The sequence below is a fragment of the Rhizopus microsporus genome (assembly GCF_002708625.1).
Source record: "Rhizopus microsporus ATCC 52813 unplaced genomic scaffold scaffold_6, whole genome shotgun sequence".
NCBI lineage: Eukaryota > Fungi > Mucoromycota > Mucoromycetes > Mucorales > Rhizopodaceae > Rhizopus > Rhizopus microsporus.
Window position 1 is genome coordinate 227,221 of NW_019671921.1, and position 27,591 is coordinate 254,811.

At 35.8% G+C, this 27,591-nt stretch overlaps 13 protein-coding genes across 13 annotated transcripts; 4 read left to right on the forward strand and 9 right to left on the reverse strand.

Moving 5' to 3' along the window:
- The first annotated feature begins 1,105 nt into the window (after positions 1 to 1,105).
- Positions 1,106 to 2,580, forward strand: RHIMIDRAFT_279280 (uncharacterized protein). The gene is made up of 6 exons (XM_023612827.1): positions 1,106 to 1,241; positions 1,379 to 1,465; positions 1,516 to 1,625; positions 1,680 to 1,981; positions 2,032 to 2,116; positions 2,170 to 2,580. Exons 1-6 carry the CDS (start codon positions 1,131 to 1,133, stop codon positions 2,393 to 2,395), a joined length of 921 nt encoding a protein of 306 aa, XP_023467112.1. The 5' UTR covers positions 1,106 to 1,130; the 3' UTR covers positions 2,396 to 2,580.
- RHIMIDRAFT_201169 (Pkinase-domain-containing protein) lies at positions 2,448 to 3,522 on the reverse strand (the record flags this gene model as incomplete). Its single annotated transcript, XM_023606509.1, has 3 exons — positions 2,448 to 2,808; positions 2,862 to 2,946; positions 3,003 to 3,522. The coding sequence occupies 3 exons, from the start codon at positions 3,520 to 3,522 to the stop codon at positions 2,448 to 2,450; spliced, it is 966 nt and encodes a 321-aa protein (XP_023467113.1).
- Positions 3,523 to 4,086: 564 nt separating this feature from the next.
- Positions 4,087 to 5,520, reverse strand: RHIMIDRAFT_214202 (uncharacterized protein). The gene is made up of 6 exons (XM_023607265.1): positions 5,356 to 5,520; positions 5,250 to 5,287; positions 4,979 to 5,194; positions 4,401 to 4,920; positions 4,280 to 4,349; positions 4,087 to 4,219 (listed from the first exon to the last, which is right to left on the reverse strand). Exons 1-6 carry the CDS (start codon positions 5,454 to 5,456, stop codon positions 4,169 to 4,171), a joined length of 996 nt encoding a protein of 331 aa, XP_023467114.1. The 5' UTR covers positions 5,457 to 5,520; the 3' UTR covers positions 4,087 to 4,168.
- Positions 5,521 to 5,524: 4 nt separating this feature from the next.
- RHIMIDRAFT_119650 (uncharacterized protein) lies at positions 5,525 to 7,548 on the reverse strand. The gene is made up of 7 exons (XM_023605387.1): positions 7,531 to 7,548; positions 7,440 to 7,472; positions 7,318 to 7,384; positions 6,954 to 7,269; positions 6,817 to 6,899; positions 6,228 to 6,765; positions 5,525 to 6,173 (listed from the first exon to the last, which is right to left on the reverse strand). The coding sequence occupies exons 1-7, from the start codon at positions 7,538 to 7,540 to the stop codon at positions 5,598 to 5,600; spliced, it is 1,623 nt and encodes a 540-aa protein (XP_023467115.1). The 5' UTR covers positions 7,541 to 7,548; the 3' UTR covers positions 5,525 to 5,597.
- A 661-nt stretch (positions 7,549 to 8,209) lies between these two features.
- On the forward strand, positions 8,210 to 9,182 carry RHIMIDRAFT_225522 (ribose 5-phosphate isomerase). The gene is made up of 2 exons (XM_023607529.1): positions 8,210 to 8,652; positions 8,711 to 9,182. The coding sequence occupies exons 1-2, from the start codon at positions 8,283 to 8,285 to the stop codon at positions 9,055 to 9,057; spliced, it is 717 nt and encodes a 238-aa protein (XP_023467116.1). The 5' UTR covers positions 8,210 to 8,282; the 3' UTR covers positions 9,058 to 9,182.
- A 1,201-nt stretch (positions 9,183 to 10,383) lies between these two features.
- On the reverse strand, positions 10,384 to 11,554 carry RHIMIDRAFT_279285 (uncharacterized protein). The gene is made up of 4 exons (XM_023612828.1): positions 11,464 to 11,554; positions 11,368 to 11,386; positions 11,149 to 11,310; positions 10,384 to 11,081 (listed from the first exon to the last, which is right to left on the reverse strand). The coding sequence occupies exons 1-4, from the start codon at positions 11,542 to 11,544 to the stop codon at positions 10,585 to 10,587; spliced, it is 759 nt and encodes a 252-aa protein (XP_023467117.1). The 5' UTR covers positions 11,545 to 11,554; the 3' UTR covers positions 10,384 to 10,584.
- Positions 11,555 to 13,606: 2,052 nt separating this feature from the next.
- On the reverse strand, positions 13,607 to 15,401 carry RHIMIDRAFT_291147 (PH domain-like protein). The gene is made up of 4 exons (XM_023613790.1): positions 15,338 to 15,401; positions 14,583 to 15,285; positions 14,208 to 14,506; positions 13,607 to 14,149 (listed from the first exon to the last, which is right to left on the reverse strand). The coding sequence occupies exons 1-4, from the start codon at positions 15,381 to 15,383 to the stop codon at positions 13,992 to 13,994; spliced, it is 1,206 nt and encodes a 401-aa protein (XP_023467118.1). The 5' UTR covers positions 15,384 to 15,401; the 3' UTR covers positions 13,607 to 13,991.
- A 70-nt stretch (positions 15,402 to 15,471) lies between these two features.
- On the reverse strand, positions 15,472 to 17,116 carry RHIMIDRAFT_279287 (uncharacterized protein). Its single transcript, XM_023612829.1, has 8 exons — positions 16,804 to 17,116; positions 16,560 to 16,754; positions 16,434 to 16,508; positions 16,299 to 16,383; positions 16,016 to 16,228; positions 15,897 to 15,962; positions 15,619 to 15,833; positions 15,472 to 15,568 (listed from the first exon to the last, which is right to left on the reverse strand). The coding sequence occupies exons 1-8, from the start codon at positions 17,068 to 17,070 to the stop codon at positions 15,551 to 15,553; spliced, it is 1,134 nt and encodes a 377-aa protein (XP_023467119.1). The 5' UTR covers positions 17,071 to 17,116; the 3' UTR covers positions 15,472 to 15,550.
- Positions 17,117 to 17,760: 644 nt separating this feature from the next.
- On the forward strand, positions 17,761 to 18,929 carry RHIMIDRAFT_236479 (uncharacterized protein; the record flags this gene model as incomplete). Its single annotated transcript, XM_023608562.1, has 3 exons — positions 17,761 to 18,198; positions 18,246 to 18,791; positions 18,846 to 18,929. 3 exons carry the CDS (start codon positions 17,761 to 17,763, stop codon positions 18,927 to 18,929), a joined length of 1,068 nt encoding a protein of 355 aa, XP_023467120.1.
- Positions 18,930 to 21,105: 2,176 nt separating this feature from the next.
- Positions 21,106 to 21,503, reverse strand: RHIMIDRAFT_201038 (uncharacterized protein; the record flags this gene model as incomplete). The annotated part of the gene is made up of 2 exons (XM_023606502.1): positions 21,106 to 21,207; positions 21,255 to 21,503. The coding sequence occupies 2 exons, from the start codon at positions 21,501 to 21,503 to the stop codon at positions 21,106 to 21,108; spliced, it is 351 nt and encodes a 116-aa protein (XP_023467121.1).
- A 1,517-nt stretch (positions 21,504 to 23,020) lies between these two features.
- RHIMIDRAFT_236481 (splicing factor, CC1-like protein) lies at positions 23,021 to 24,949 on the reverse strand (the record flags this gene model as incomplete). Its single annotated transcript, XM_023608563.1, has 10 exons — positions 23,021 to 23,258; positions 23,315 to 23,383; positions 23,438 to 23,549; positions 23,598 to 23,664; positions 23,721 to 23,830; positions 23,880 to 24,010; positions 24,066 to 24,209; positions 24,258 to 24,746; positions 24,797 to 24,828; positions 24,896 to 24,949. The coding sequence occupies 10 exons, from the start codon at positions 24,947 to 24,949 to the stop codon at positions 23,021 to 23,023; spliced, it is 1,446 nt and encodes a 481-aa protein (XP_023467122.1).
- A 186-nt stretch (positions 24,950 to 25,135) lies between these two features.
- On the forward strand, positions 25,136 to 25,952 carry RHIMIDRAFT_279302 (uncharacterized protein). Its single transcript, XM_023612830.1, has 3 exons — positions 25,136 to 25,228; positions 25,274 to 25,395; positions 25,453 to 25,952. The coding sequence occupies exons 1-3, from the start codon at positions 25,173 to 25,175 to the stop codon at positions 25,869 to 25,871; spliced, it is 597 nt and encodes a 198-aa protein (XP_023467123.1). The 5' UTR covers positions 25,136 to 25,172; the 3' UTR covers positions 25,872 to 25,952.
- Positions 25,953 to 26,098: 146 nt separating this feature from the next.
- On the reverse strand, positions 26,099 to 27,578 carry RHIMIDRAFT_236483 (uncharacterized protein; the record flags this gene model as incomplete). The annotated part of the gene is made up of 4 exons (XM_023608564.1): positions 26,099 to 26,531; positions 26,583 to 26,874; positions 26,933 to 27,277; positions 27,335 to 27,578. 4 exons carry the CDS (start codon positions 27,576 to 27,578, stop codon positions 26,099 to 26,101), a joined length of 1,314 nt encoding a protein of 437 aa, XP_023467124.1.
- Between the last annotated feature and the right edge of the window lie 13 nt (positions 27,579 to 27,591).

Below are 27,591 nucleotides of genomic sequence, written 5' to 3' on the forward strand. Positions count from 1 at the left end.
TTTGCGGTCTCAATAGATGATACACATGTAATTTCTGCAAATAGAGACATGTTTATGTCATTTACTAGTTTGCATGGAATTACGACATACTCGACAAAAGGACAATTATACTTTGCATAGTATTAAAATGCTAATGTAGCTGGATGCTCAATGGTACAATTCTACAAAGCAAAAAAGCCAATGTAATCTTACGTGGACAAGAATAACAAGAATTGTCCTTTGGTATCCTTGAGGTAGCTGCAGTTGTTTTTCAGATTTGGTTAATTAGTTTGGAGCGTTATTTATCAGAAAATGTCACTCTAGACGATTAGTTAGACCTAGGGTACTTGGTCTATCTTTGCCATCAAGAGGGCTTTGGTTTGGCATAATAGGGCATCCTAAGAAATGAAACCCTAGAATGAAGGGCCCCCATTACGTTGATAGTTTATTGTTAGTTCATAAAGTCGCTCTCTAGGATGACAGCAGACAATTATGCATTATAATTATTGTGCTGAACTCATAAAATACTCTTAAAAATATAAAAAGCACGGGAAAAAGGCTGTGCTCCTCGATACACAAAGTAAAGCGTGGTGTACCTGTAAAAAGCATATGGGCTCTTCATGACCAATCAGCTATTATAAAAATGATGTCCATACTTGCCTGTATGGAGCTATACAAGAATCACATCAGACAAACAACCACTATATCAGAAGGCATTTGTTAATGCAACATTTGGAACTAATAAAAAAAAAACAAGGTTAACAAGGGCATTATCCTCCCTATTTTTTAGACCATGATTGGTTGATCCATTCCAATTAAACGATACTTTACGGAGCATACTAAGCCCCTGAAAGTCATTTTTGTAAAGTATAAGTAATGAAGAACAATGAAAGCAATAAGATGAGTTCTTGTCCATTATAAAAAGTAGCAAATCTATCTATTTGTGTTTCTCAGGAGAGACATTTATGCTAAATAAAAAAGTTAAAAGGGTGAGAATACGATAGTGATATCACAGACGACACATTTGGAATAGTTCCCTTTTCAATTAATGTTTGAACCCAGAAAGGACAGTTTCACACACAAACTAAGCTTGTATATTTTGTTTTTCTTGTCTTTCTTTCCCTTCTTCCGCTTCTTCTTTACTTTTCTTAATGGATACTTCATTAATCATTCGCAACTTATCAGACAAAGTGACTGTGCAAGACATCAAGGCAATAATGAATGTCATATCTCCTATTCAATCCATAAAAACTTTAAAAAATGTAAGTTTTCCCACACTTTGTACAACTCTTAAAGATTTAAACAATCAATGAAATTGTGAGGATTAAAGATAAGATCAATATCTTATCTTTGACCCCTTATGTTTAAGGAGATAGTCAAGATGCTAATACTTAATTAGCTACAGTGTGTATTAATAGAATTTTATGATCACAAAGCAGCCGAACAGGCATTTTATATGATGAACGGGAGACCGATACACAACCAAGTAACGTACTGATGGAAACACAAAAATTAAATATTAAGCATATTCATTAGATTATATCCATCGACTGGAATTATGCAAACACAAACATTATTGTTGATCCACTCGATTCAAGTATTACAGAATCCAATTTATTCAAAGCTTTCGAGTCACTAGGCGCAATGTAAACTATACTAAAAAAAAAATTTTTTTTTTTCTCACCTTATGTTTCCCTTAGTGATACTTGTGTTATGAATGAGAACGATCACTTTTATGGTATTGTCACGTTTTCGACAAAGATTGACGCTCTACAAGCGATGGATCAAATGAATGGAAAGCACCTCTTTTCTAATCCTGTGCACCTTACTTTACAGGAAGAAAGTGAGGAAGATGACAAGAGCACGATAGGATCCAGGAGGTCATCTTCATCTGCTCTAAGTGATTCTGCCATATCAGGTATTTCTTATGAGGACATATTTGCACAAACACCATTCTATCATACAGTTATATACATAAAAAATTTACCAAAACAAGCAACAAGTGAGTAATAGCATGATCCATTATATTTTTGTACCAACACCAAATTATAGGGCATGAAATTATATCCTTATTACAACATCATGGTATTGTTCACAACCACGAGATAATCATAAAGAAAAGAACGGCAATCATAACGTAAATAATAATGATAATAATAACAGGATTAAAGAAGTAATCCAAAACAATAGAATCGATACACACGCGAATGCTACCACTGCCATATTTGCCCTACAAGGATTCTCTCTGGAAGGTCGACCGTTACGCTTAGGTTGGTGGACAAGAGAGATACAGGGGAATACCAAGGTGACGATGGATAGATCGCTGGCTAATCCAGTCATATTGGATACCCCATTTATGAGACCACCTGCTCCCAGTTTTGTTCATGAAGGTGTCTATGGAAACAAATACTATTGAAATAAAGATCATTTGTAATTAATACACTATACAATTAAATAAATTTTTATTGTTAAAAATCAGGAAACAAGTGTCTATAAGGATCATTTTGATCAACCACACCGTATTGTTCTTGAGTTTCTGGATATTTATCAAAATGACTTGCATCACCCTCACCTCTAATTTGAGGAATATAAGGAGCTCTGATCTGACGTGCTAATATACGATTGAAATCAACTCCTGCAAACCATGGATGGCGTTTGATATCATCTGTTCCTGCCTTCAAGTTACCGAATCGTTTGGTCAGGTCGGGTGTTAATAATCTTTTCAATAAATCCTTGGCGTTTGGATCAAAATACTGCGGCCATTTGATCTTACAGGCCAAGATCTTTTCGTAGAGTTTTAAATGATCGTCGTCAAAGAAAGGTGGGTAACTATAGAAACGAGGCATTAGTTACTATAATGTCAGATTCATTATTATGATTACCCTGCCAACATTTCATAGACGAGTACACCTAAACTCCACCAGTCGACTGCTTTACCATAACCTTTTGATTGGATTATCTCTGGTGCTATACATAGGTGGGGTTAATAAACATGATATAAACACAGGTAGTGAATCTATTACCTAGATAATCAGGCGTGCCACATAGTGTCCAAGTGATATCTGGTACATACTTTGCAAAACCAAAGTCTGTGATCTTAATATGTCCTTGAGCATCTAACAATAGATTCTCTGGCTTCAAATCTCGATAAATCATATCTTTTCTATGTAAATACTCAATTGCCAAAATAACTTCAGCCGCATAAAATTTAGCCACATGATCAGGAAAACGCTGAGATCGCCTGAGGACACTAAACAGCTCACCACCGGGCACATAATCCATGACCATATAGAGGTTATGACAGTCTTGAAAGGTACCCCACATGTTGACAAGAAACGGATGAGCCACTGACTCGAGTATATGTTTTTCATTATTTGTATGTTCGACTTGCTTTAATCGAATAACTTCTGTTTTCTTGAGCACTTTCATCGCATAATATCTTCCATTCACTTTGGATTGAATCAAATGAACTCTACCAAATGATCCAGTGCCTAGTGTGCGTGATATATTGAAATCGTCAAGCTTAAGTTTAGGTCTATTCATTCTTTGATGAATGATGGCCTGGTCATTGTATATCGCTGTATAGGAGGGTTGCTGTTGGTTTGTTAATTGAGATACTTGCATCTGTTGTGGTTGCTGGTGTTGAATCATGGTTGGTTTCACGAAAGGCCTTTTATCTAAGATTTTGCATGTAAATAAAATAAAAAATTATTAAAGCTTGTTTTTTTTACCTGATGAGGCTATTGTTTGAAATGTCAAACAAAAGAAAAAAAAAAATACTTAGTATATATGTATATATTTTAGAGTATTTTTTTTTTTTTACTATATTGAATATGCTTTTCTTCTATTTTTGGTGTTTTAGTTTCTCTATTATCTTCTTGTAACCAAGGTACCGTTCGCTTTTGACCAATATCCACATTATTTGACTGTATAGGAGGTAAAAAGGCAGTTGTGTTCTTTACCTGCTTTTTATCTTGTTGACCGTTATACATAAAGAAGAAGAAGAGAAAAAAAGAAAAAGAAAAACAGAAGAAACAAAGAAAAATAGAAGAAAGTAAGCCGGAATAAATAAAAAATAAGGTTATTTGAGTTTTAATCATACAAATTGAGCGCTGTTTTGCTGTCCTTTTTTTTTTTGTTCACTTTATGCAAAAATATCATGCAACAATAATGATCAGTTTTATTGTTGTTATTCTAATCCAAATAAATAGTAAAATAGGTGAACTGCTGCAAAGATGATCTATAAAGAAAGTATGAATGATCTATTTTATATATAAATTAATAAATATTAAAAACTTACTGGTTGCCAGACGATTAAATATCTTACACCATCTAACAAATTAAGATAAAGTTGCTGTTGTGTATCCCATCTACAATAAAAAAAATGAGCTTAATGTTCACATCACATCTCGTCAACTTACGGATTACGCTTGAATTCATTCAAATTGACCTTTTCTTTACAATAAGGACAAATATCCTTTTTGCCAATCAAAACCCATCCACGTATACACTTTTCATGAAATACATGCTTACACGTCAACTGGTGAACAGGATCATCCTCAAACATTGGCTTTTCAACCATGCCAGGCGCAACAGAAGTACCATATCCACATACAGCACAAATACCTTCTCCCAGGTATTTGTTAGGTAACCCCTCTTTTGAGTAATATCCAATCGTTGCCGCCATCCTATCCGTACAAATCTCTACAAAATCTCTTCCTAGTACTCCAAAATAAAGGCCATAGCTCAACATCAGTAATCCTGTTTGCATCACACCAGGTCCAGCTGAAAAGAGAGCTGCAAATCCGAAAAATACACCGAGGATGATGATGTATCCAATTAATCCAATCACAAAGGATGTATTATAAACTACCGTATACCATTTATATACCATTCTTGGTGTCATTGCCTCTAATGGTTGTCTAGTTGCCTTATAGATGACTATACGTATTGTTGTTGTTATTATTATATATAGAATGATGTTTTTTCTCTCTTTTACCATAACCATTCACTATAGAGAATACAACCCAAATCACTATAAATCGATGCCATCCACCATAGATACCAAAGAGTAGAGGAAAGGTGTATAATCCCCCTAGACTGATAGCTTGATATGATTTGTAATGCTTTTTCTTCCAATACAAGATTACAAACTGTGATGCAAAGAGTGCAAACAATAATATAAAGGCCATCAACTCATGCTGAGCTTCATGTCCTAATGTTTATATAATTAGTAAACTCAAAAGTTAAGGATATGATCGAAGCTAAACCTTTATGTTCATTGTTATATTCTAGTTGTTTTTGATATCTAAAAAAGGACACACACATATGAGCATCTGATCCTTCCTTTATCTCTGTTTGTTTTTTTTTTTCTACCTTTCTAATTGTTCTGGTGTTAGTTGTGCTAGTTGCTCTTCAGTCAAAGATCCATGAAGCCAAGCAGAATTAAGAGATTCATCATGTGCGGCATGATCCATTTTAATTATTATATATATTAAAAAGAAAGGAAGGAACGTAAGAAAAAAAAAAAGAGAAAGAGGGAAAAGGTACACCATTTTCCCCCATTTTTATTTAAAAGGCCGCATAAGAAAGTCTTTGCAATTTCTTTAATCATTTTACTACCATCTTTTTCCAAAAAGACCCCATATGCCACTGGCTGTCTTTTCTGTACGCTCTTCTATAGACTGTTCAGGATATTTAATATAATTGGCTGCCAAGTCAAAATAGAATGGCTTGCACGAAACAGGTTGAAAAGTAGGTGGGAATTCTACAAGACGGTGAATATGACTTGGATATGTATCCAAGTGATCAATCAAAAGGTCATTATTCAAGTTGAGCTGATTCATTCTATCTGTAATTGATTCATTCTCATGTTCAAGATGCCATGCAGCACGAGCCTTCCAGATTCCAGTTCTTATCGTTTGATCCAGTTGCTGTATGTCTTGCTCAGTTACTTGGATCAGTGCATCTTTTGAAAATGCACCAAGTTGTACAAGTGATTGTTTGGCCTGGACTGTATACGTCTGTGCACGCTGATAAAGTGCAAGAGATTCTGGAATCTTGTTTGCTGCTTCGTATATCATAGCGATCTGTACGCATCTGCATCCCTTGTAGTAAAGGGTCAAGGTATTTAATTCCGAGTCAAAACTGATATCGTCTTTAACAAAAGGCAGTTCCCAAATACACTCGATGTTCTATATCACTTGTGTTATAGGCGGTCATCTATAAATGAGCATTCTTCTATTTACCTTTAGAATATCGTCATAGAGTTTGATCATCTGTTCATGCTTTTCCTTATTCTCATCAAGCTGACTCAAGCTACGTCGAATCAAGGAAACAAATACATGGTATTCGACAAACGTAAACAAATATTTGAGGTCATTGCTTGTCTTTTCTGATTTAGTCGACGTCACTTTAGCTGTAGCTTCTTGATTCTCTTTCAAAGCTCTCTTCACCATCTTTTCTGATTCTGTCCAAACATTTTCCTTTTCTGCTCTTGTTACTGCTTCTGACAAGGCCTTGTTCTTGATAGTAAACTCTCTTCCATGCCATTCGACAACTCTTCCTGTCCATGAATCGCTTTGATCCTCAACCAATTTTGATAGTTCCTGGTTCAATTCATTCGTACGAGGATGAGCCTTTGCTACACTTTCAGCATCATGTGTGCTCATCTGAAGTCTATAAGCACAGAAACGAATGTTGGGATCAATTTCGTCAATAGCAGCATAGTACAAAGCCTCTTGTTGAGCATTACTATTATATTGTGCAAATAACTCATAGATAGCTCTACATATAATACACTTAGTTTGCTTTGTCAAGCATAATTGAATAACTTACCTTGCTTCTACAAATTGGTCAATAGCACCTTTCCATTGTTGCTGTTCAAAAAGGAGATAACCCTTCATAAGTGCAGCATAGGCCTTATTCCCCAAGCGTTAGTTTTATATATACACACACATGATAACCACACATACCTTGACGTCAAAAACAGTTTTACTGTCCACAGTTTGTTGTTCACAAAGGCCATAAAGAAATGAAGCATGCTGAGCTGCTCTTTTTAACCTCTTGACAAGATGATGTCTCTGACGAGTTTCCATACTATTGGTTGATTCTTGCTTTAATTCCATAGCATAAGCCCAAGCTCGTTCGGTTTCATACACATAAAGTTGGAGATAGCGGTTATCATGAAACTCTTTTGGTAAAGGTTTGCAAACATTAGCCTTTTTGTCGTTTGATTGACTTAATTTTAAAATTTGGCGAAGACGACGAACGCGATTGGTACAGTATTCACTAAAATAAATGTTGGAACCAAGCTTTATGTAGTAGCTATCTTATTACCGGTATCGTTGATAGTCTTGATGTCTTAAGCCATAAGTCATGCGGGACTCATTGATTAAGCTTAATACTACATATAAATAGATGATGTCAAACTTTAGACCTTAAATATATAATATAATTACCATCCAAAGACAATAAGCCGGATGCTTTAGTTGCTAGTTTAAATAAAATCAGTAATTATGATTGTGGTTGTTGTATGATTTATTTATTTACGTTCTACCATATTTGCTCTTTTGTATCAAAGGAAGAAGAAAAAAAGTTTCGAGGTGTGTAGCACTCTAGAGAGAGAGAGAGAAAAATTAAAACAGCGACCATTCAGACGCGCAGGCAGAATGTAAAAGACAAAGAGAAATGATACTCTATGTTGTATGTTTTCAACGATAAGCTTTTTATTTTTATGTGCGTCAATTAGAGAAAGAAAAAAACTGTTCGTAGGGGTCATTTTTTTATTATTTGTATACTGTTGAGTAATCTTGGTTTCCCCATTTTTAACTCTATTGAGCTTTGTTTCGCAAGTGAAAGGTATTCTTCATCAACCATTCGTCCAAATCATTTACTTCATTCATATTGAATACTTTTACATGATCTGGTTTAAAGGTCTTGTTTTATATAAAGCAAAGTATTTCACTTATTGCTTCAAGCTGTATCTTATCTTCACTAGTAGATGACACGACAGATATAGTATCCTTATAACCATGTACCATATATGCAGGAAGTATTTCATCTTCTTTTACTCTCTTTAGTACATCTCAGTAGTAAAGACTAACAAAGCTCTCCAAGAAATCCATGTATCGAGAAAAAAGGGGAAGCATTGCTAAGCCGTACTGTATTTTAAAGTGGCCATCACGTGAAGATCATCTGGGCTTGTTTGTCATGGTGACTTTGTTCCTACATCATTTTAATCTTTTTTTATTGCATTTTTTGATTCTTTTCTTCTTTTCCCTTTTTTGTAGAATCATATTAAAATGGCAGACTCTTCTATTGAAATAGGAAAAAGACAGGCGGCTTACTCTGCAGTAGATGAATATATCTTACCCGAACACAAGGTGGTCGGTATCGGCTCTGGCTCAACCGTCGTGTATGTGGTTGAACGTATATTGCAAAAGCCAGAATTGAAGCATATTGTCTATATCCCTACCTCATTTCAGAGTAAACTTTTGATATTGGAAGGTGGTCTTCAATTGGGAAGCCTCGAACAATACCCAGAGATTGATGTGACGATCGATGGTGCGGACGAAGTAGATAAGGGTTTGAACGCTATTAAGGGTGGGGGAGCGTGTCAATTCCAAGAAATGTTAGTAGCTCAAGCAGCAAAAAAATTTGTCATTGTTGCAGGTAAATGATGATATCTTGTAAACAAGCGAAGTTTATTAAATCAATGTTATTTATATAGATTATAGAAAGAAATCCAAGTTATTGGGTACAAATTGGGTAAAGGGTGTGCCAATCGAAGTGGTCCCTATGGCATATAAGTCAGTCCTAAAGGTGATTGAAAACAATCTGAGCAGCAAACCTATCAAAGCAACATTGCGTATGGCAGTCAATAAGGCTGGACCTGTAGTTACAGATAATGGCAACTTTGTCATCGATGCTCATTTTGGGCCCATTATGGACCCTTACACGATATATGCTCAACTCAAGATGTTAACAGGCGTATATGAAGTTGGATTATTCTGCCATATGGCTGAAAAAGCCTTTTTTGGTGAAGAAGATGGATCTGTGGAAACATGGACAAGATAAGAGGAGATCTTTATATCGTTTTCAAAATAAATGCAAATACATACATTGCCTTCTTTTTTACCGTCAAGAGGCACACATTTGTATATATACATTACGGCTAGTACTGCATTTATTTTGAAACGCGCTTTTTTTTTACAAAAAACATTATTATAGTACTAAGAATATGGTATTTTCCTAAATATAGACATGGTTATGGTTAAAGAAAATCTCTTTCTCGCCCCCCTGTAAATCTGCTGAAAGGCACAGGTACCTGAATAGATCTGTCTTCAAAAAGTGCTGTCAAAGAACGATCTATGAATCACCTTAGTAACTGAGCTTAGCGGAAGTACAATTCATTTAAATTATCTTACTGTTGATGATTATGTCTAGTCAACAATTAAATTCATTGGTAATAACCCATAAATCATGATCAAGTCCATTGCAATATTGAGCCGGGCATTTTTTTCTTATATCCTTTCTTGTACCACAATGTGACAGATCAAAAAATACAAAAAAAAAAGGGTTCCAATGTCACAAAAAAAATCTTTCATTAGCACCTCCGCTTTCTGTGAATACGGTGAACAAAAACATGCAATTGCACCTTGTAATATAATCTAAATAACTAAAGAAGAAGAAGTATAGACATAATGAGTCTCTATATAACCCTCTTTATTATGGATCAAGACGGACATCGTCATTTTATATTTTTCACCACTCAACGTCAGTATTACGTCCAACAGCAAAAAATACACGTAATGGTGCGCTCCAGTTCCTCGACAAATCATAAGCTATAATTTGCAAAGCTTCAGCAGTGTGTCGTATCCTCAGCTTTGATCCATACGGCGACTCCATTCTGACTTTCCCTTGCTTGGGATCAGCAGCAACAGATGCGTTATTCGGAACCCTTTTCGGCTTTCATCAAGATTCTTCAACCATGACTGTTTTATCCACACACAGCATTAGGGATTATGATGTAGTCTCGATCACTCATCACTTGATCTCCCTTAGAACCATCAGCGCGAAGCCTTCCCGATGATCTACTAATGGTCAAGGCTACCTGATTATTATTAACCCTATGGAGGCCCATCTGGCTTGGCCAAATGTAGACCTAGATCAACCTTTCGGTGGTATCTTTGCAGCTAACTGTGGCTACTTCCAAGGAACCAAAACGATTACTATATATTTCCTGTGTAGACGACATTGATGTCCAAAGCTTTGAGATCAGTAACAATGTCACGGTGACTACACTGGATCACGTTAATGAACTAGAGTGTAATCATGATGCATCAATAAAAGTTTGTTAATTTTTTAAAAATTCAAAACGCGTACTTTTTTTTTAAATTTTTTCAAGCCGTTTTTTTTTATTAAAAGTAGTTTGAAGCTATGTTTTTCAATAAACTGTACAAAAATAAACAAATATCCCAAAGTCATTATAATTACAAGGGGAAAATTCTTTAAGAGAAAAGGGGGTAATGAAAAAATAGAGAGAAAAGGAGGATATGATGTGAAATTATGGGAAGGTTTGGGATCAATCAAAATGATTTCAACTTATGCCTTGGTCTCCTTCTTCTTGGAAGCAGTGGTTGCCTTTTTGGTAGGGGTGGCCTTCTTAGTGGCAGCAGCCTTCTTGGCAGCAGCGGCCTTCTTAGCAGGAGCAGGAGTCTTCTTCTTGGGAGCCTTGACATTGGCCTTTTCAGTAGTAGACTTCTTCTTGGAAGGAGAGGCCTTCTTGGGAGCAGCAGCCTTCTTTGTAGCAGCAGCCTTCTTAGGGGCAGCGGCCTTCTTTGCGGCAGGCTTCTTGGCTTCAGTCTTTTTAGCTTCTTCAGCCTTTTTTGCAGCAGCAGCAGCAGTTCTCTTGGTAGTAGCAGTAGCAGCAGTAGTAGCGGGAGTAGCCTTCTTCTTGGCAGCAGCCTTCTTGGGGGCTTCCTTCTTGGGAGAGGCTTCCTTCTTGGGAGATGTTTCTTTCTTGGTAGCTTCCTTCTTTGCAGGCTTCTTTGTTTCCTCCTTCTTTTCTGTCTTGTTTAACTTGACGGTACCAGAAAGACCTACCCAATTCATATATATATCAGTTACGCTGTAACATATCATCGCACATATTTTAATATACTTTACCCTTAGGAAGTTCAAAGATGCCCTTGGCATGGCCACGCTTGATAGCAGCAGCAACTTGGGTATCAAAGTGGGCACCAGGAGAAACCTTGAAGTTGGCCAAGATGTATTTTTTGATAGCGGGTCTAGAAGAACCCTTACGTTCCTTCAATGCGAGAATAGCGGCTATATAAATAAATAAGCTACTAAACTTTTCTTCAATCTATAATAATTCCTTTTTACCTTTGACCATAGCTTCATACTATATTACATATAAAAATAAACAGATAAGCTCTCACGCATTCACATAGACATGTACCAAAGTAATAATGAACTTACAGTAGGATGATCTGACTTCTTGGTAGAAGTAGTAGTAGAGGTAGTAGTAGAGGTAGTAGTAGACTTTTTAGTAGCGGCCATAGTTTCTTAAACGAAAAGAGTTGAGAAAAAAAAAGGGAAGGGAAAATCATCCTTTTTATAATCAGTTTCTCAAAATTATAATATGAACCAATCAGACTGACCGCTTGAATTTTTTATTTTTTTGTTGTTTTTTTTGTAAAAAAATAAAAAAAAATTGAGCGCGTCTCCCTCGTCCCCCTTATGAAAAAAGCTATTTTTTTTTAAAAAAAATGTTAAATAACAAGGGAAAAGGATAGGATATGAGCATAGAAGGGAGAATGCATGTACCATCTATAGGATCCTACCGTCATCAGTTAATAGCTTATTAGGTTTATATTCCTCTTGTTTTTTATAAAAAAATAAAAACGAAAAAAAATGAAATTAAAAGTTGTTTGAATCATTATTCATGATCAATATGGGTCTTTTTAGCAATTCGTACTAAAAACACACGAACAGATACGTAAAGAACAAAGGCTCTACTTATCATTCGTTCTAAAGGAGGGTAAGTTGTCATTCTTTTGACTATAAAATATCATAAAAAAACAAGAGGGTCCCCCAAATTAAAAAAATGAAAAAAATTTTCTCGATAAAAAAAATGATAACATGTGCCTTCCTTCTCGAATAATAAGTTATAATCTTTTGTATTAGCACACTCATATGGGTATGAATCTATAGCCAAGGTCATCCTGATGAACATTCACTCTCTTATTCTTGCTTTAATCTATTCGTTTTGTTTGTTTTTACATGTATAAAAACAGATACTAGTGACTTCATACTCCACTATTTTATGACAAACCAAACGGACGCACAATGATCTATGAGCTTTCTTTTTCCTTTTTACCTTTCCTTTTCTCTTGACTGGTATGCTTTTTCATCTCAATTATCGAATAAACATCTTTTATATTCAATCTTTGATGCAAGAGCAAAAGGAGCTATGGTATGTATACATACATATAAATATATTTGAGAGTGTGACACGAACAGATATCATTGCTAATGCTTCTTGAATGAATACAGATAAAAGTAGAAAAAGAATTTTGAGATACAAACAGGAAATTGTCTGTACATGTCAATTACTTGTCTTGTTTACCATTGCCGAACATACCCGAGGGTATATCATTTGTGTTTCTGAAGTGAAAAGCGGAACTCGTTCTGTAAAAGTTTGTCTCTCTTTTTTTTTCATTCTTTGGTCTTCGTTATATAAAAGCGACATCCCATTTCCATATTTATAACATAGATAGGATGTATAAGAACCACAAAAGTTGAAGCAAAACAACGTTCAAAGGAGTCTTTTTTGTTTAGGTCAACAAAACTTGTTCCTCTCCTTTCCCGAAGTGTTCACCTGTAAATTACTATATTTGATTAGGTAAATTATGAACTATCAAGATCTCACTCGGGCTAGACATAAGAAACAAGAAAGCATAACAAACAAGATCACATTATACAAAGTAGGGAAAAGCACCCAGTTTATGCTCATGTGAGAGAGAAAAAAAAATTATGAAAAAAAAAGTCATGCGTATACATTAGAACGAAAAGAATAGTTACTTTGATCACATCAGGTTATTGTGATGTAGGGCCCTAAGGGTTGCATTAGAGATGATGATGTATATCAATTGGAGGGAAATGGGTGAATGCTGGAGTTGTACCTTTGAATTACGAGACAGTAAACTTGTGAATATGCTGATATAAGGTAAGCTATGGATGGACGATTGAATATAAAATGGGTACATTATGAAAAACCGTCTGTCTCAACGACATGAATGATACTGGAGTCTATTCAATAGATATCAATTGAAATAACAAACGCCTGGGGATAGAGCAGTGGTAAGTCTCTTGTTGTTGTGGTATAGCCCAAATCCTGACGCATTCAGTGTCTTTTACTTTATATAGTTATGCGCGAGGTAATGCTCACAGAGTGCAAAGAGTATTTATTGATTCAATATCCTTTGAAAAGACGACTTTATTCATTCACAAACCTAACAGGTGTACGAGTAAAACCCTCTAGTCTCGTTCGATTACATTATTCAAAAAGGTAGTATGAACCATAACAGAAGTAACCTCTCTGTTATTCTCGGTCATGTTGGAGTAAATAATGATCTACTGAGACCTGGTGTAAATGTGAGATAGTGAACCTGTCACAACATGTCTATTTGTGACAAAACAGGTAAAGTACGATTTAAAGTCGTGTGACTGAGATCTTTTCAAAAAGTATCATGTGTGTGTATACAGAGAAGTAGAAAATAAGCTCATATGAGTTCTTCTGGCGCATCACATTAAAAGAATAGTGTTTTTTCTGTAGGTCAATGTATACAATGACATAGACTAGAAGCTACATTCCTATAACATAATGATAAAAAAAATGCCTATAACTTATAATAGATTTGCGATTTTTAATATGGAATACATACACATATACACACACGTGTTTATTTTATACAAATATATATAACAATAATAATAATAGTAAATCAGATAAGTATCTCTCTTTGTTCTCTCCTCCTTTGTTCCCTCGCTCTTTCCAATTCAATTGTCCTAGAGTCCAAAGTGCCTGAAGTCAAGCTACGAATGGGTAAAGTGATAAACTTGGGCATAGGACGATCCTCAAGATCAAGTGATATATTGATAGCTACAATAAAAGCTTATTGGATAAATGTTTTAATAATTTTCATTTTTTATATATTTACCCGCTTGAAGATGTTCCACCCATGATATCATTTCTACATGTGAAGATAATCTTAATAATAGTTGAGGTCCCTCTTGAGTTGTCAGTCGGAGTACATTGGGTCTTTTTAAATAGTCCAGGGCTCTTGATGCTTCAGCACCAGCAAGGGAGAGTGTCAAGATAGGCGTATAGTAGTATTTGTGATAATAGTAATATGGAGCTTTAAGTGGTCCAAATGTATAGTAATAATCTACTTTATCTTTAGGCGGTGCAGTACGATAAACTCGTAGTACAGTGCCCCATAGTTCCACATAGAGCTTTCTATAGAGAGAGACATCAGAATATATATATATATATATATATATACATCTAGGATATTCATGATGTTGTCATTTACCTCCACACCCTCCACTTTGTTCGTACATCCGGAGCATCAAACTCTTTTTTGATATGGACATAACCCATTTTATAGACTGTACAAGTATATGGTGGTAGCTCCTCTTTGCCTTCTTCCTCTCTAGGGAATATCATGGACTTGCATCTCTCTAATCTCTTACTGAATGTCATATCAAAGTAATAATCAGGAGGAGGCGTATGTGAAGGCAGAAGGACTGGCATCGAAAGTGGTCTGCTGGTATTTTGTTTATTTGTACTCTGTTGTCGGTATCTAACAGTTCCGATCATGGCGCCTGATGATGTATTGGACTGAACGGTGGGTATGATAGTAGATGAGCTACTATGGTTGTATGCATCAATAGCCCTTTTAACGATTGATGGTCGACATGAAGTAATGTATATGTCATCCGTACCACCACTATTTGTATTCATAGTGTGGCTCGATTTACAACTATGAAGATCCTCTTCTTCTTCTTCAACTATTGTTTCCTCAGATGTCATCCTTTTATGGACTATATGTGCTGCCAGAGCCTTTGAGCAAGTAATGAGTATGTCAAGATCACCAGGATCGCGAATACCAATGCTTATAAAATCTTTGGGGTCCTTCATTAATAAATACCGTCCAAGATCAATTCCTGCTTGTTCAAACAATGGAATATAATGACTCATTGATAAATGAAATAAAATAATGGATATTGGCTTATCTATCAAAATAAATATATTAATTTTTTTTTTCCTTTACTGCATAAATATTACCAAAAAGTGAAGCGTCGCTTTGAATTGAATCTTGCATATTCATCATGAATGATGGGCATGAAATAAAAAAAAAAAAGAGAGAGAGAGAGAGAAAGAGAAAGAAAAAAGACTATTTTTATTTAAAAAAGTTACTTTTTCCCCTTTATCCCATATATGGATTGGCAACAAAAAAAAAACGACGTCAATCACACTTCTCCCCAAGACTGTTTGAGGTTATTTTGATTTCTGATGCTGAATATATATAATTAGTGTACTATATTGGTACTTTGTTCGCTTTTTACCTCTGGCTTATGTGATGTTTCATAGTCCACATGGACAAAGGCTCTCTCGATATCAGGCAAAGACTCTAGTTTAGTTTGCAATGCTTCACCTATATCGTGTGATTCACGTAACTCCATCGTAGGTGGTAGGACAATGTCGACTTCCACAAATAGATTGTTGCCCGCGTAATAAGCTCGGCATGTATCCACCATGGTTACTCCAGGATGTGTCAAAGCTAAAGATGATGTCTTTTAAAAAAATGTTGTCATGGGTATGGTTTCTATGACAATATATATACCAATATAAGTAATCATGTTTAAGAATTGCGTATCCGCACTTTTGCCAACTACCATCGGAATATGCTCTAAAAGAAAGTGTAAAAAGTAACGCTCATTTTGACTTTTGTGTGTGTGTTACCTATTAATGTAGATGCCCAGCTGTATAAAATGATCAGCGCAATAATGATAGAGCCTACTGGATCGACCCATGGAGCGACTCGGCTGCCTACGACACCTGTTGTCAATCCTAAACTATTAACCAACAAATCATTTCGATGATCCTGAGCCAAGACCTTTGCGGAATTGAATTTAGATAACGATTGACAGTAAATGAATAGCAAAAGTTTAACCGCTATAATAATTTAGATTATATCAACATGGTATAATGCTTCTATTTTTGTATAAATTATATAAAAATGTACCTAATGCTGACGATACGAATCCAATGGCTAAATAAGTCAAGTCGGGAGAATGGTCGTTTTCCACAAGCTTTTGAGCAGACTCAATCTAAAACGAAATACATTAGATACAAAAATGTTTATCATGATTTCTTTTACAATCAAAAACAAGGCTACACATGACATTAAGCAAGAGAATATGATGATGCCTACTGACTCCATACGTGATTTTCCCTATAAGCAGTTAGGTTTTCTTTTTTTGCTGCATGCCGTATGATATCTTACAGCGGGATACTTTGTCAAATTTGTTTTATTGGCTTGTCTCGATGCCCACAACAGGACAGTTGAACTCAAGAGATCCATAAATGCATCAGCCATAGTAGAAAAGATCGAAAGTGAACCCGAACTGACGGCAGCAACGAGCTGAAGTACAAATAAGAGCACGTTGGCCACAACAGAGCCATAGATGGCAATTTTTAACTTTCAAAGAATTAAATATCATTTCTATCTTTTCATATCTTTATCTTACCTTGAGCAATTGTTTTGTCTCTTCTTCTTCTTGTTGTTGAGTATTCTTATCCAAGGCAGTAAGCATGGAATCGATCAATTCGTTTTGATTCTTGTAGAATTTTTGTAGTTTTCTCCGTCCCTTTAATGTTTTTGATATATAATCATCCGTCATCTTTTGTTTCTCCAAGCATAATGGATCATCCTTCAAGACGGCTGATTCAATGGTGTTATCGAGTGAAAGGTGAGAGCGTCGATGCTTTAATTCGACTGTTTCAACAAATGACATTGGTGTATTTGTCTGCGAGAAAAGAAGTGAGAAAAAAAAAAAAAAAGAGGAAAATCATTTATGTTTGTTTATCAGTAAAGTGCAGCTCCAGGAGATGTGTAATGTTGACCTTTGATTGGATGGTTATCAGGTAATGTTCACATAGCGTCATTTTACACCTTTTGAAGAAAGAAAAACATTGAATGCCCAAATAAAGAGTATCTTTTCATGCATCATGAGTCAACTTGCTGTGTTGTTATTATCATATACCGCGCTTGATCCATGCCAACTACTACAAGGGAATTTACTGCTATTATGCAACAATGTATCAGATCGCTGTTCTTAAAAAAATCAAAGTCACTCATTCTAGAGAGAGCCAGAGACAGAGACAGAGACAGACAGTTATCACCAAGCCATAGAACAAAGAATTATACATGCAAGTTGACAGTTTTTTTTATTTCATTATTAGTCTAATTTTTATTGATTGTATTGAATAAATTCAATATAATAAAAAAAAAAAAGAACTATATCAGATATTCTTTGTTCCCCAGTAAACTCGACAAGCCTATTCATTCAATAGAAAAGGAGAAAAAAAGAGAAAGAAAGAAAGAAAGAAAGAAAGAAAGAGGGGAGGTGACGTACGGTGTTGCATAAAAAGGACATCATTTCTTTTTCTTTTCTTTTTTTATTTTTATTTTTGAAAAATACATCATGCTTCAACTCTTGCCTGTAGAACTTTATTGGTCCATTCTCAATTACTTGGAATACCAAGACCTTACCATCTTATTATCCATATTACCTCTGAAACGCCACACAAAACATTTCATAAAGCGCCATTTTCCTTTTCATTACAGTGTCAGTTCATTACTTGTTTCATTTGAATCACTTTCCTCATCAGAACGACAAAAACATAAAACACAATTTGCCATGCAGGCACTTCAGTTCATTTGTGATCAAGTCCAAGATTTACCCATTACTGAACGGAAAGCCACGTTTAGCGATCTCTTGGCGACCTTACAGCAGTTGACAGTAGAACGCATACTATCATATGACTTACCTACAGACGCAGAACATGACTATGCTCGATTCTCGCTTGAGGTACGGTCGCGGTACTTACATACAGCCTCTATACGAGTGTTGCATGATCCAGTAAGTAAGATCAAGGCTCTGTTTCATACGATTGACTTTATATGTAGAGATATAGAAGAAGAAGTACCAAATATCCACTTGCTCCCTTTTTACCAAGATCATTTACCTGGGTCTGGCGTATGCACTGTTCGCAAGGGGTAGATGAGAATAAATTCATACGCACACGATTTGCCAGCTACTTTGGCCAGTTATTTGAAGTGACCAGTCTGTACTTGGAGTCTAACCTGGACGGGACCTTTGAGGAATGTGTGCGTGAGGCACTTGTTTCGGGGAACGCTCATGATTTACTTGTGCTCTGCCTGGCTGCGGGTCGGCCTGTGGAGGTGGAAGAGATGTGTATGATGGTCTATGAGGCTGGTGAACAATTTAGAGCATATTTAGATACCATGCAAACAGATCCGACCCCACAGCAAGAATTAAGAATGCAACATGATAATGAGTTGCGGCAGCAACGATTGCTTCAGAGACAACAACAACAAGAAGGACAAGTAGGAGGAAATGACGTTGTAGACGAAATAGAAGAAGATATGATACCCGATTGGCTTATACCAGATAGATACAAAGTTCATAAGGATACTGTCCTTAGACTCAAGGTATACTATAAAAAAAAAGATATAAAGCATGCTGAACACATTTGTATATTATAGCTTATGAATGACTTGTTTAATAAAGGATGGAGATGGTTTACTGTTCCTAATAACAGCCATCCTCATCTTGTAAATAGCGTGTAAAGATACCTTGTTCATAACCCTGCACGATATATCGAATAAAACTTCATTTTTTTTTATTAAACTACATCTTGTCTGCACTCGCAAAGTTTGATCCATTTCTCCATATATATTTGACCCGTGAGATAATTTGACATTCGAGGGAAAAGAGGAGCTAAGCAAAGACAGATGATAACTGATGAGTCAATCTTTTCTTGTGACGTCCCTGAATCCCGCAGTCGATCCATAATGAAGATATGTGCAGACTATTCTTTATTTCTTACTGCTGCGCAAGATTGCTGCGCAGATTGCCAAGGAAACGGAAAGGTCGTGTTTGGTTTATACAACTAAACTCCTCAAGGACGAATCGTTTTTCGCTCTCTTTTGTCGTTTGATTTGCCAAGCAGTGATATGTGCCAAGCAATGATGTGTGCCAAGGCTCGCTCTTGAATGTAAAACTCATAAAATGTTGATAAATCACAACTACACGTATCAGAACCAGTGCAGATCAACGATACAAGGTCGACCCTCATGCTCGTCAGATGATGATAGAGATGTGAGCGCGAAAAAGACTAGTACTATTATTCTTGAAACTTGTTGACAAAAAAACAAGCCTTGTTCTTTAATTGGTTAAGTGTATACACTAAAACAAAATGAGGTGTGATATTTCCCAAACACATAATTACTCCAGTCTTGGAAATTTTGCTTGGTAAATTCGCATGAGCGTAAGACAAACATGTTTCCCCTCGTTGGACATTGTGAACTCATGATTATGTTTAAACATTGTGTACCGGATATTTATTGTAGGCGCCATTCATTTTTTGGCTTCATTGGGGATCAACAATGCAATAGCAAGAGGATATGAATGATATTTGCTCCTGATAAATTTCAATCTCTTTATTATTTTTTTTTGTCAAAGAGACTAGTTGCCATCTCTCGCTCTCTGTCTTTTTAACTTCATTCATCCTTGTTAAACTTGGTGCCATTAATAATCCATTGATGTTATGTGACAAACAAAGCCACGATTTCCGTTTGTGACATATATAAAAAAAAAAAAAAGAGAGTGAGAATGGGCTATTGCCAATGGTAACAATGTAAATGGGATGTGCACCATTTGCATCAAATGTTGATTTTTTTTCCTTCTTATTTTTCTTTAGAAAAAAAAAAACTTGTATTCTCTACTATTCACATCATTGAATCCAGTACATGCTTGAACAGCATGTATCCCGGTTTTATACACAAAAAAGGTACAAGACACACTGTGGATGGATGTTTAATACAAATCATGAAAAATGTAACGTTACGACAAGTTGCACTAAACGAAATAATGATAAAGAGATAATAGCTCATAGAGCGCATCGACACAAAAACAGTATCGTCGCGAGAATTAATGCAGTCTGTTGTTTAAATCATGAAGCTTTGGATTGCACGAATCGACCCTTGTGCTCCACGCGGACAGTATAACCGCAAAGATTCTGAGGCAGTGCCCTTTCTTTTGAAGCCCTTATCGTCATGATGAACCATCGGAAGCCCCATTTGTAGTAATAACTTACTTTTATAGAATGGCACATCTTTATTGATTACTCGGTTTCTTTTTGCTTACATAGTTTTACTCAATTGAATAAAGCACAAAGAGGATCAAGTGATTCCATATGTGTTATCAGAGGAGGGTTCTTTCATTTCCATGGTAACTCAAATCATACGCTCACATTCAATTACATCTGTAATTAAAAAAAAAGTCTGGTAACAGACCAGGTCAATATGACCATTTTCTGCCAATGACGCTCAACGGGATGATAACGAAAAGATGCCGTATTGCTTGTTTTTCGTTACCACAAGCTTTTTTTTTTCTTTTTTTTTCTTCATTTTCGTCTTGGTCTTACACAATCTATTTTTGTTTCTCCTCGAATGGGGGAGAAGATCAGTGTCACCTTTTGGTTCACAACAAAGTTACATGCACAATGCTACCATAGATGAACAAAGCTTAATACATATAGACGGTATCGGCAACTTTTAGGAAAAAAGGCAATCAAAGCCTCTCCTCCCTCTTCCAGTAGCATGAGGACATATGTGTACACGATTTTATTACAGAATAAGGAGGGAAAAGGGCAGGTTATAATTTGTGGTGGCAAAAAAAAAAGAAGAGAAAATGCAGGATAAAAGGAGAACGAGATCAGTAAAAAGATGATGCATTCAACTGCTATCGATTATTGTTGTTATTATGAATCTTGGCATGTCTTCTTAGATTGCTCACCACAGAGAATTGCCGGCCACATTCGCCCACAGGACATTTGAAGGGTTTCTATAATTAAATGAGTAATTAAATCACAATATAGTAATAAAACTTACTTCTCCTGTATGACTGTAAATATGTGTAGTAAGTGAACTAGGTCTTGTAAATCGTTTACTGCATAAGTGACAGACGTATCGTTTGCTGCTGCTGCCTGGACTCGATTCACCAGTAGGTGAGGCGGAACGGCATGTGTTGATCGAGGCCCGTCGTGATCCATAAGGTTGATAAAGATAAGGAGAAGTCGAGAGTAGCCGTGAGCTTGTGACTGAAACATCAGATGCAACTACTGTAGGAGGCGTTACCATCTCTATACTTTATTGGTTAATTATCTGCACACACATTATCTATTGAATCATTTTCTTTTACCTTGTCTGGTTGGATAGCTTGGTCTCACATGTTGGTGGTAGATTGGCTTTGTACTATACATGCTGTTATTTACATCTCTAAATTGATTTTGATAATATAATTCGTTCGACAAGCGATAAGGATATGAATTCAAAGACAAGCCTTGTTCGAATACTTGTTGTTGTTGTTGCTGTTGATAGAGATAAGGCATCTCCTGAGATGTCATTATTTCATTATCAAACAGATCAAAATCATTTACAGGTGAATATAAGGGTAGCATGGATGGTTGTAAGCCTTGAGCAAATGGACCAGTAGCGAAATTGAAACCAGGGTTTAATGAAAGCATTTTAATTGAAATGAGAGTGAAAAGGGGTGGGTTGTATATAAAAAAGAATGTCTAATAAAACCAGCAAGCCGGGTGTTCCAAAGATATAAAAAGAGAGAGATGTATATAAAGAAGAAGAAATGACAACGGCACGCCGTATAATAGATATATTATTCACACAAAAACTTGATAAAAGAAAATAGAAATATAAAAAACTCTAGGTCAACCTATTGTTTTTTTTTTTGGAATACTTTTTTTAAAAAGAAAAGAAAGAAAAAAAGACAATAACAAGGAAAAAGGGAATTGATTTATATATATAGCAGTAACAACAGCATCGAAACAAGTTGAACAGAAACTGAGAGGAGGGGGTACCCAGGTACGGAATAAATAAGGGAGAGTCTTAAGGGGGGCACACACATATACATATATATACACACATTACGTTACTTTTGGTCGTGCGCGCACGAGGCGGAGGAATAAAGACCAGGCAAGTTTGATGGTTGTTTCATCATACAAAGTTTATTTATTCTTTTGAACCACAGACCTACCATTTTTATCGAGCCCTTTTCTGTAACTGTCAACCGCTGCATAATTTTTTCTTTTTGCTCACGCGTACCCAAATAGTAAGTGTATGACACGATCGTTGTGAGTTTAGTCGAATGCAGAGAATAAGCTTTCCTTTCAAGGTAAGTGTCAAGTATTCTTCTCCTTCTTTTCGGTTACTCCTTAATTCTATGCTCGTATAACAAAAAAGGTCATTTTTTGTCTTGTAAATTTAGATATTACCCTTCTTACAGAAGGGAAAGATGTCAAAAATAGAGAGTTTATTTATATATTATTATTATCTCCCAATGCACTTACTTTATCCCAATAGAATGAAAGAGGTCTTTTAATTATTCCCTGCAAGAAAAAAAAAAGAGAGAGAGATATTCAGTTGCTTTTTGTTTGCTTTGAAACCTTTTTTTTATTTTATTTTAGCGAATGAAAACCCTATAGTACTGATATCGTAAGTACAACTTTTTCCGTATATGTGCATTTATATAAATATGTATTTCTTGCTTCATGAAAGATAATAATAATATCCAAAGAGTCACTTCTATTGGGAGAAATAGTTATAAATGTGTGTATGTGTGTTTTTTCTTATCGACTCTCTTAGACATTCGCATTATAAATAGCATCCGAGATACAAGCAGCTGTGATCTGTCTACCATCAAACCATCTTCCATTCAATGCTGCAATCGCCTTTTCTGCTGATCTAGAACTATCAAACTTTACGAATATTTCGCCCATGGAATCACTATTGACTTTAATATGCTCTACTTGGCCATATTTTTCACATTCTTCCTTAACATCATCTTCAAGATCTCTTACCCAATTTGGCTCTGTTGCTCTGTAACAGAAAAAATAAAGATGAATACATGGTAAAGCATATGACTCATCACTTACTCGTTGGGGTTAAACATATTGTTTAGCATGACATAACGTGTGGCAGCAGCAGGAATGTTGGGCTTCAATCTATACACAAGGTTGCGTTAGAATAAATAATTCGTGAAACAATGCTTTACTTACATTGTATTCGTTGATTTGGTAGGTTTGACGCTTGATGTGTCGGGGTCTCTTGCTGCTAGTTTGGCCATGAGTTCTGCTCGAGAAAGCGAGTTCAATGCCAGCCCTTCCGTTTCTATTAAATTTGTTAATATACAATACTCCTTATAGACATTGCACATACCTTCGTCATCAAGGCCAAAAGCAGACATGGTGGTTCCAGACTTTTCAGTAACAAGACCTACTTTTAACTTTATAAAATGGTTAAGGCATTTCTTTTTTTTCTTTTTTTTTTTGAAAGACATACATTTCTACCAGCTAACTCAAAGCCATTCATCTTTTCTAAAGCTTGTTTAGCATCAGCAGCATTTTTATATTGAATAAACCCGAACCCTTTTGAACGCCCTGTTTCAGGATCTATGGTAGCCATATTAATTTACTAAAACACTAATATTACAAGATTTACCTTTGTGAAGATTGACGAAATCAAGTGGACCGAAAGGTTCAAATATTTGTCGAACATCATTCTCTGTTAAACTAAAATGAAGTGAGCCAACGTATAATCTTTGATATAAAGGTTCAGTTGTAACTCCCATTCTATAGAAAGAAAAAAAAAAGTTAGTCTAGATACAACCTCAATAGCAAGACTTACGCATTTCTTTGAGCAGCCATAGCCAAGCGATTTTTTTCTGCTTCTGATAACTGAACGATGACTGGAATACCTAAAAGCTTTTGGCCTGATAAGCTGAGTGCATTTTGTACAGATGTTTCATCATAAAATTCAACATATCCACAGCTAAACATATATGAGTTTCAATGTATGCAAATTATTAGTGAAACGTACCCTTTTGATTTTCTAGAGTTTCTATCTGTAATGATTTTGGCTTCACGCACACGACCTGCTTGAGCAAAGAATTCTTCAAATTCACGTGTGGTCAAGCGTGCAGCCAGTTGGGTTACAAATACGGTTCTTCTATCTCGTTCCTCTTCAGGCACAGGGGGAGAAGGAGATCGGGTTCTTCTATCACGTTTTGGTCGCTCAGGAGTCCGGCTGCGTTTGGGTGGAGGACTGATGGTTCTACGTCTACGGTATTCACGTGAAGGTGAGCGTCTGTAGCGATGGTCTCGGCTGGGCGAGCGAGAGTAGCGATGTCTTCTCGAACTCGAGCGGTGAGAAGAGCGGTGACGAGAGGGTGACCGAGAATGACGGTGACGTGATTCATAGCGTGAGTCGTAGCGACGGCGAGAATCATGACGAGATTCATGACGAGATTCATGGCGAGATTCATGACGGGATTCGCGGCGATGAGGACTGCGTAGAGGACTACGATGGCTAAATAAAAGTTAAGTAATGAGTAAAATCAAAAGAATAATGCAACATACCGGTCTCTGTCATTTTCAACTGGTCTTTCATCCTAAAAGAACACACAGGTACAAAATAAGTTTTGATTTTCCTTTTTGTAATCTTTTTGATTCATTTACCTTCTTCTCCTGGTAAGGAGCATCAAGCATGGCTTCAACATCAATATCCATCATCGTTGATTTAAACTTTTCAAAAAAAAAAAAAGAAGAGAGAAAAAAAGAAAAAAAAATTAAATGTCGTCATCATAAAACTGAGTTTGAATCGATGCTCTGTGCATGTTTCAAAAAAGGAAGTTCCCTTTGAATTACGGATGCCATAAAAATAGACAAAACTGACAGCTTTAAGTTTGCTTGATAAACTTTTTTTTTTATTTTCCCTTTTTCTTTCTTCATGAACATGAGTCTTGGTCATTCCTTGAAAAACAAAAAGAATAAAAGAACCAGATACCCACAGTATGTCCGTACACATATACCACAATAATGTACTTATTTTACTAGACAATCATGTATTGAATTGAATGTGACAACATACAGTGTTGCCAACAAAAAGAGAACAACTACTGAACGTAAAAGTTCTAAACTATGCTATTCGTTTACTGCTCAAGATTTGAATAACAAAGGTAATATGTTGAGTTTTAAAGAATAAATATAATGTAAAGCTAACGTTAAAAAAAAAGATTCTCCTATTCAAAAATCAACTTCCTCAGGGGTCATCTTTTACTTTAAAAAAGTAGATTCAGCCATTGACTTAAGTTTGACTGTCGATCTCTATGCACAATACAGCACAAGCCATGCAACCTTGTCTACCACGCGAAAAAAGAAAAAGAGGGGTGGATTTAGCAAGTTGTTTAGAAGAAAAGAAAAGAAATGTACGGATACACGATTTTCTATGGATACAGAACGAGCCATATATCGACTATCATATAACAAATTAACTAATCCTGAGCGATCATTACATGATCAAGTGATCATATCTAACCTGATGTATTGGTATCTATCTGTCGTGGCACGACCTCATGCTCCCCTTAGCAAGATAGCCACTTGCCGAATTGGGCAATTAAACAAGACAAGAAAAGATGTGTCCAATAGAGTCTAATCAGATTGTAGATGGACTATGCATATTACTGTATTCATCATATACCCCTCTTCCCTCTTTTCTTTTTTTTTTAAAAAAAAACATACAATGAAGCTTTATTTGAATATAAACTCATGCATGTTTTGTGCAACATCTCAGTTTTTATCAATCTAAAACCATCATAATAATAATAATACATATATATATATACTACACTGTATGTACAATTTTGTTGTCAGTAGAACCAGCTACAACGACCAGAACGTTTGATGCAGTCGACGAATATATCCTGAAAAGGTCGATCCTTTTGATCCAATAAAATACCGACCTCTGCCAGCGACCCATGCGTCCACGAGAGGAATCAAATACTTTCGCATGTTTTCACCCGAGTGCCTTGTCTTGTATTGGTCCATGTAAATCCATAATGGATCCTTTGGGCCAAGTATATCGTTCAGCGTAAATGTACAGGGTGCATGGTGCCATAAAACGTGAAATATCGGATTATCTCTAGGTCGGACAGCGTCCGTTGCTAAGAAAACGAGGGTCGTCTGATTTTGCTTAGCAAGTGATACACAAGTTGATAATGACGGTGGCTCATTGAATGACGAGCTCACGTTTATCTTTTGAATGATATTGTTTATGTTTTCTGGTATGGCTTCCACAAATAATCCATCGGCCGTTCTATATTTGAAATAAATATCTTTTTTTGGTAAATTAGATTATTCCTGGTACCTCAAATGGGCTCCCACAAAGTTACCAGCACCACCTAGTCTATCAATCACAATATCTGCCATCTTTAGAACTGCTGGGTGTTTGTAGGTAATTGTCCGTCTAAGCTGATTAAAAAATTGTTGAGCATTTGGATCTTTAATAGAGAATTTGCCAGTCCCGAATAAACTGGTAAAATGGATCAATTTCTCTTTTCTTTCTCTCAATGCTGATATTTCCAAACTACCGTTATATCTTCCCATAAACCTATGTTTGGCTGATGTGTCAAAGAATCGCCAATCATATCGTGATTGATCTATTGATATATAAATGAGTGGCGTAAACTCTCTTTTGGGGATAAGGGTTGCTTTTACCTTTAAAGAAAAGGATGTCACCATTCACAAAAGCCCCCACTTCAGAATGAATGCCATCTTTTGTTTCAATGCCAAATCGACGTTGAAGCCAAGCAAGATCAGATTGTTCTCGATCGATAATTCTGACGTGTTGTCTAGCCCAACTCAAATCGACCAATTGGTCAAAGGATACAAGTGCAAATCGTTTAGGACATTTCGTCTTTTTGATACATTGGTTTGTCTCGCGTAGGATGTGATGTTGTTGTAGCTTATTGAATCTGTTCCAGCCAAATGATTCGCCAAGGACAGCTTTAGGTAAGATTAAAGTCCGATTAAGATACCAAGCTAATAATAAACCGTTTTCCACTATAAAAATAATTAGAATAAAAAAAAAAGGTACAATAAAAAGTTTTTCTAGTGTACCTTGAATGAGTTGATTTTGAAAGCCACTGTGCGTAAAGAAGGTGATGTACTTTTCATCAGATTGAATTGTATATTGATTAAAAGTAGGAAATGATTGTATAGACTGATTGAAGGATGATGATGATAATGATGATAATGATTTGGTTGTAATATTTTGGTGATAGTCGAGTATATGAAAGATGAATAAGCTTAGAAATGAAAAATAAAATATTGATACTTTGTTAAAGTCTATCAATATTTTCATGTTTTGAAAAAAA

What these genes read in the sequence shown, in the direction of transcription:
- RHIMIDRAFT_279280 (XM_023612827.1), top strand. Translation starts at nt 1,131, where the DNA reads ATGGATACTTCATTAATCATTCGCAACTTATCAGACAAAGTGACTGTG. An exon ending in GGAGACCGATACACAACCAA is followed by an intron (nt 1,466 to 1,515) that starts GTAACGTACTGA and finishes CATATTCATTAG; the next exon opens with ATTATATCCATCGACTGGAA. An exon ending in TTTACCAAAACAAGCAACAA is followed by an intron (nt 1,982 to 2,031) that starts GTGAGTAATAGC and finishes ACCAAATTATAG; the next exon opens with GGCATGAAATTATATCCTTA.
- RHIMIDRAFT_214202 (XM_023607265.1), bottom strand. Translation starts at nt 5,456, where the DNA reads ATGGATCATGCCGCACATGATGAATCTCTTAATTCTGCTTGGCTTCAT. An exon ending in ATATAACAATGAACATAAAG is followed by an intron (nt 5,195 to 5,249) that starts GTTTAGCTTCGA and finishes TATAAACATTAG; the next exon opens with GACATGAAGCTCAGCATGAG. An exon ending in ATTTAATCGTCTGGCAACCA is followed by an intron (nt 4,220 to 4,279) that starts GTAAGTTTTTAA and finishes CTTTCTTTATAG; the next exon opens with ATCATCTTTGCAGCAGTTCA.
- RHIMIDRAFT_119650 (XM_023605387.1), bottom strand. An exon ending in CGGCTTATTGTCTTTGGATG is followed by an intron (nt 7,385 to 7,439) that starts GTAATTATATTA and finishes ATTTATATGTAG; the next exon opens with TATTAAGCTTAATCAATGAG. An exon ending in TCTATGACGATATTCTAAAG is followed by an intron (nt 6,174 to 6,227) that starts GTAAATAGAAGA and finishes CAAGTGATATAG; the next exon opens with AACATCGAGTGTATTTGGGA.
- RHIMIDRAFT_225522 (XM_023607529.1), top strand. Translation starts at nt 8,283, where the DNA reads ATGGCAGACTCTTCTATTGAAATAGGAAAAAGACAGGCGGCTTACTCT. An exon ending in AAAATTTGTCATTGTTGCAG is followed by an intron (nt 8,653 to 8,710) that starts GTAAATGATGAT and finishes TTATTTATATAG; the next exon opens with ATTATAGAAAGAAATCCAAG.
- RHIMIDRAFT_279285 (XM_023612828.1), bottom strand. Translation starts at nt 11,544, where the DNA reads ATGGCCGCTACTAAAAAGTCTACTACTACCTCTACTACTACCTCTACT. An exon ending in CATCTTTGAACTTCCTAAGG is followed by an intron (nt 11,082 to 11,148) that starts GTAAAGTATATT and finishes TGAATTGGGTAG; the next exon opens with GTCTTTCTGGTACCGTCAAG.
- RHIMIDRAFT_291147 (XM_023613790.1), bottom strand. Translation starts at nt 15,383, where the DNA reads ATGATGAATATGCAAGATTCAATTCAAAGCGACGCTTCACTTTTTG. An exon ending in ACAAAGTGGAGGGTGTGGAG is followed by an intron (nt 14,507 to 14,582) that starts GTAAATGACAAC and finishes CTCTCTCTATAG; the next exon opens with AAAGCTCTATGTGGAACTAT. An exon ending in GGTGGAACATCTTCAAGCGG is followed by an intron (nt 14,150 to 14,207) that starts GTAAATATATAA and finishes CTTTTATTGTAG; the next exon opens with CTATCAATATATCACTTGAT.
- RHIMIDRAFT_279287 (XM_023612829.1), bottom strand. Translation starts at nt 17,070, where the DNA reads ATGTCATTTGTTGAAACAGTCGAATTAAAGCATCGACGCTCTCACCTT. An exon ending in AGACAAAACAATTGCTCAAG is followed by an intron (nt 16,755 to 16,803) that starts GTAAGATAAAGA and finishes ATTCTTTGAAAG; the next exon opens with TTAAAAATTGCCATCTATGG. An exon ending in ATTCGTATCGTCAGCATTAG is followed by an intron (nt 16,229 to 16,298) that starts GTACATTTTTAT and finishes AAATTATTATAG; the next exon opens with CGGTTAAACTTTTGCTATTC.
- RHIMIDRAFT_279302 (XM_023612830.1), top strand. Translation starts at nt 25,173, where the DNA reads ATGAGTCTTGGTCATTCCTTGAAAAACAAAAAGAATAAAAGAACCAGA. An exon ending in AAAAGAACCAGATACCCACA is followed by an intron (nt 25,229 to 25,273) that starts GTATGTCCGTAC and finishes TTATTTTACTAG; the next exon opens with ACAATCATGTATTGAATTGA. An exon ending in TCAAGATTTGAATAACAAAG is followed by an intron (nt 25,396 to 25,452) that starts GTAATATGTTGA and finishes TTAAAAAAAAAG; the next exon opens with ATTCTCCTATTCAAAAATCA.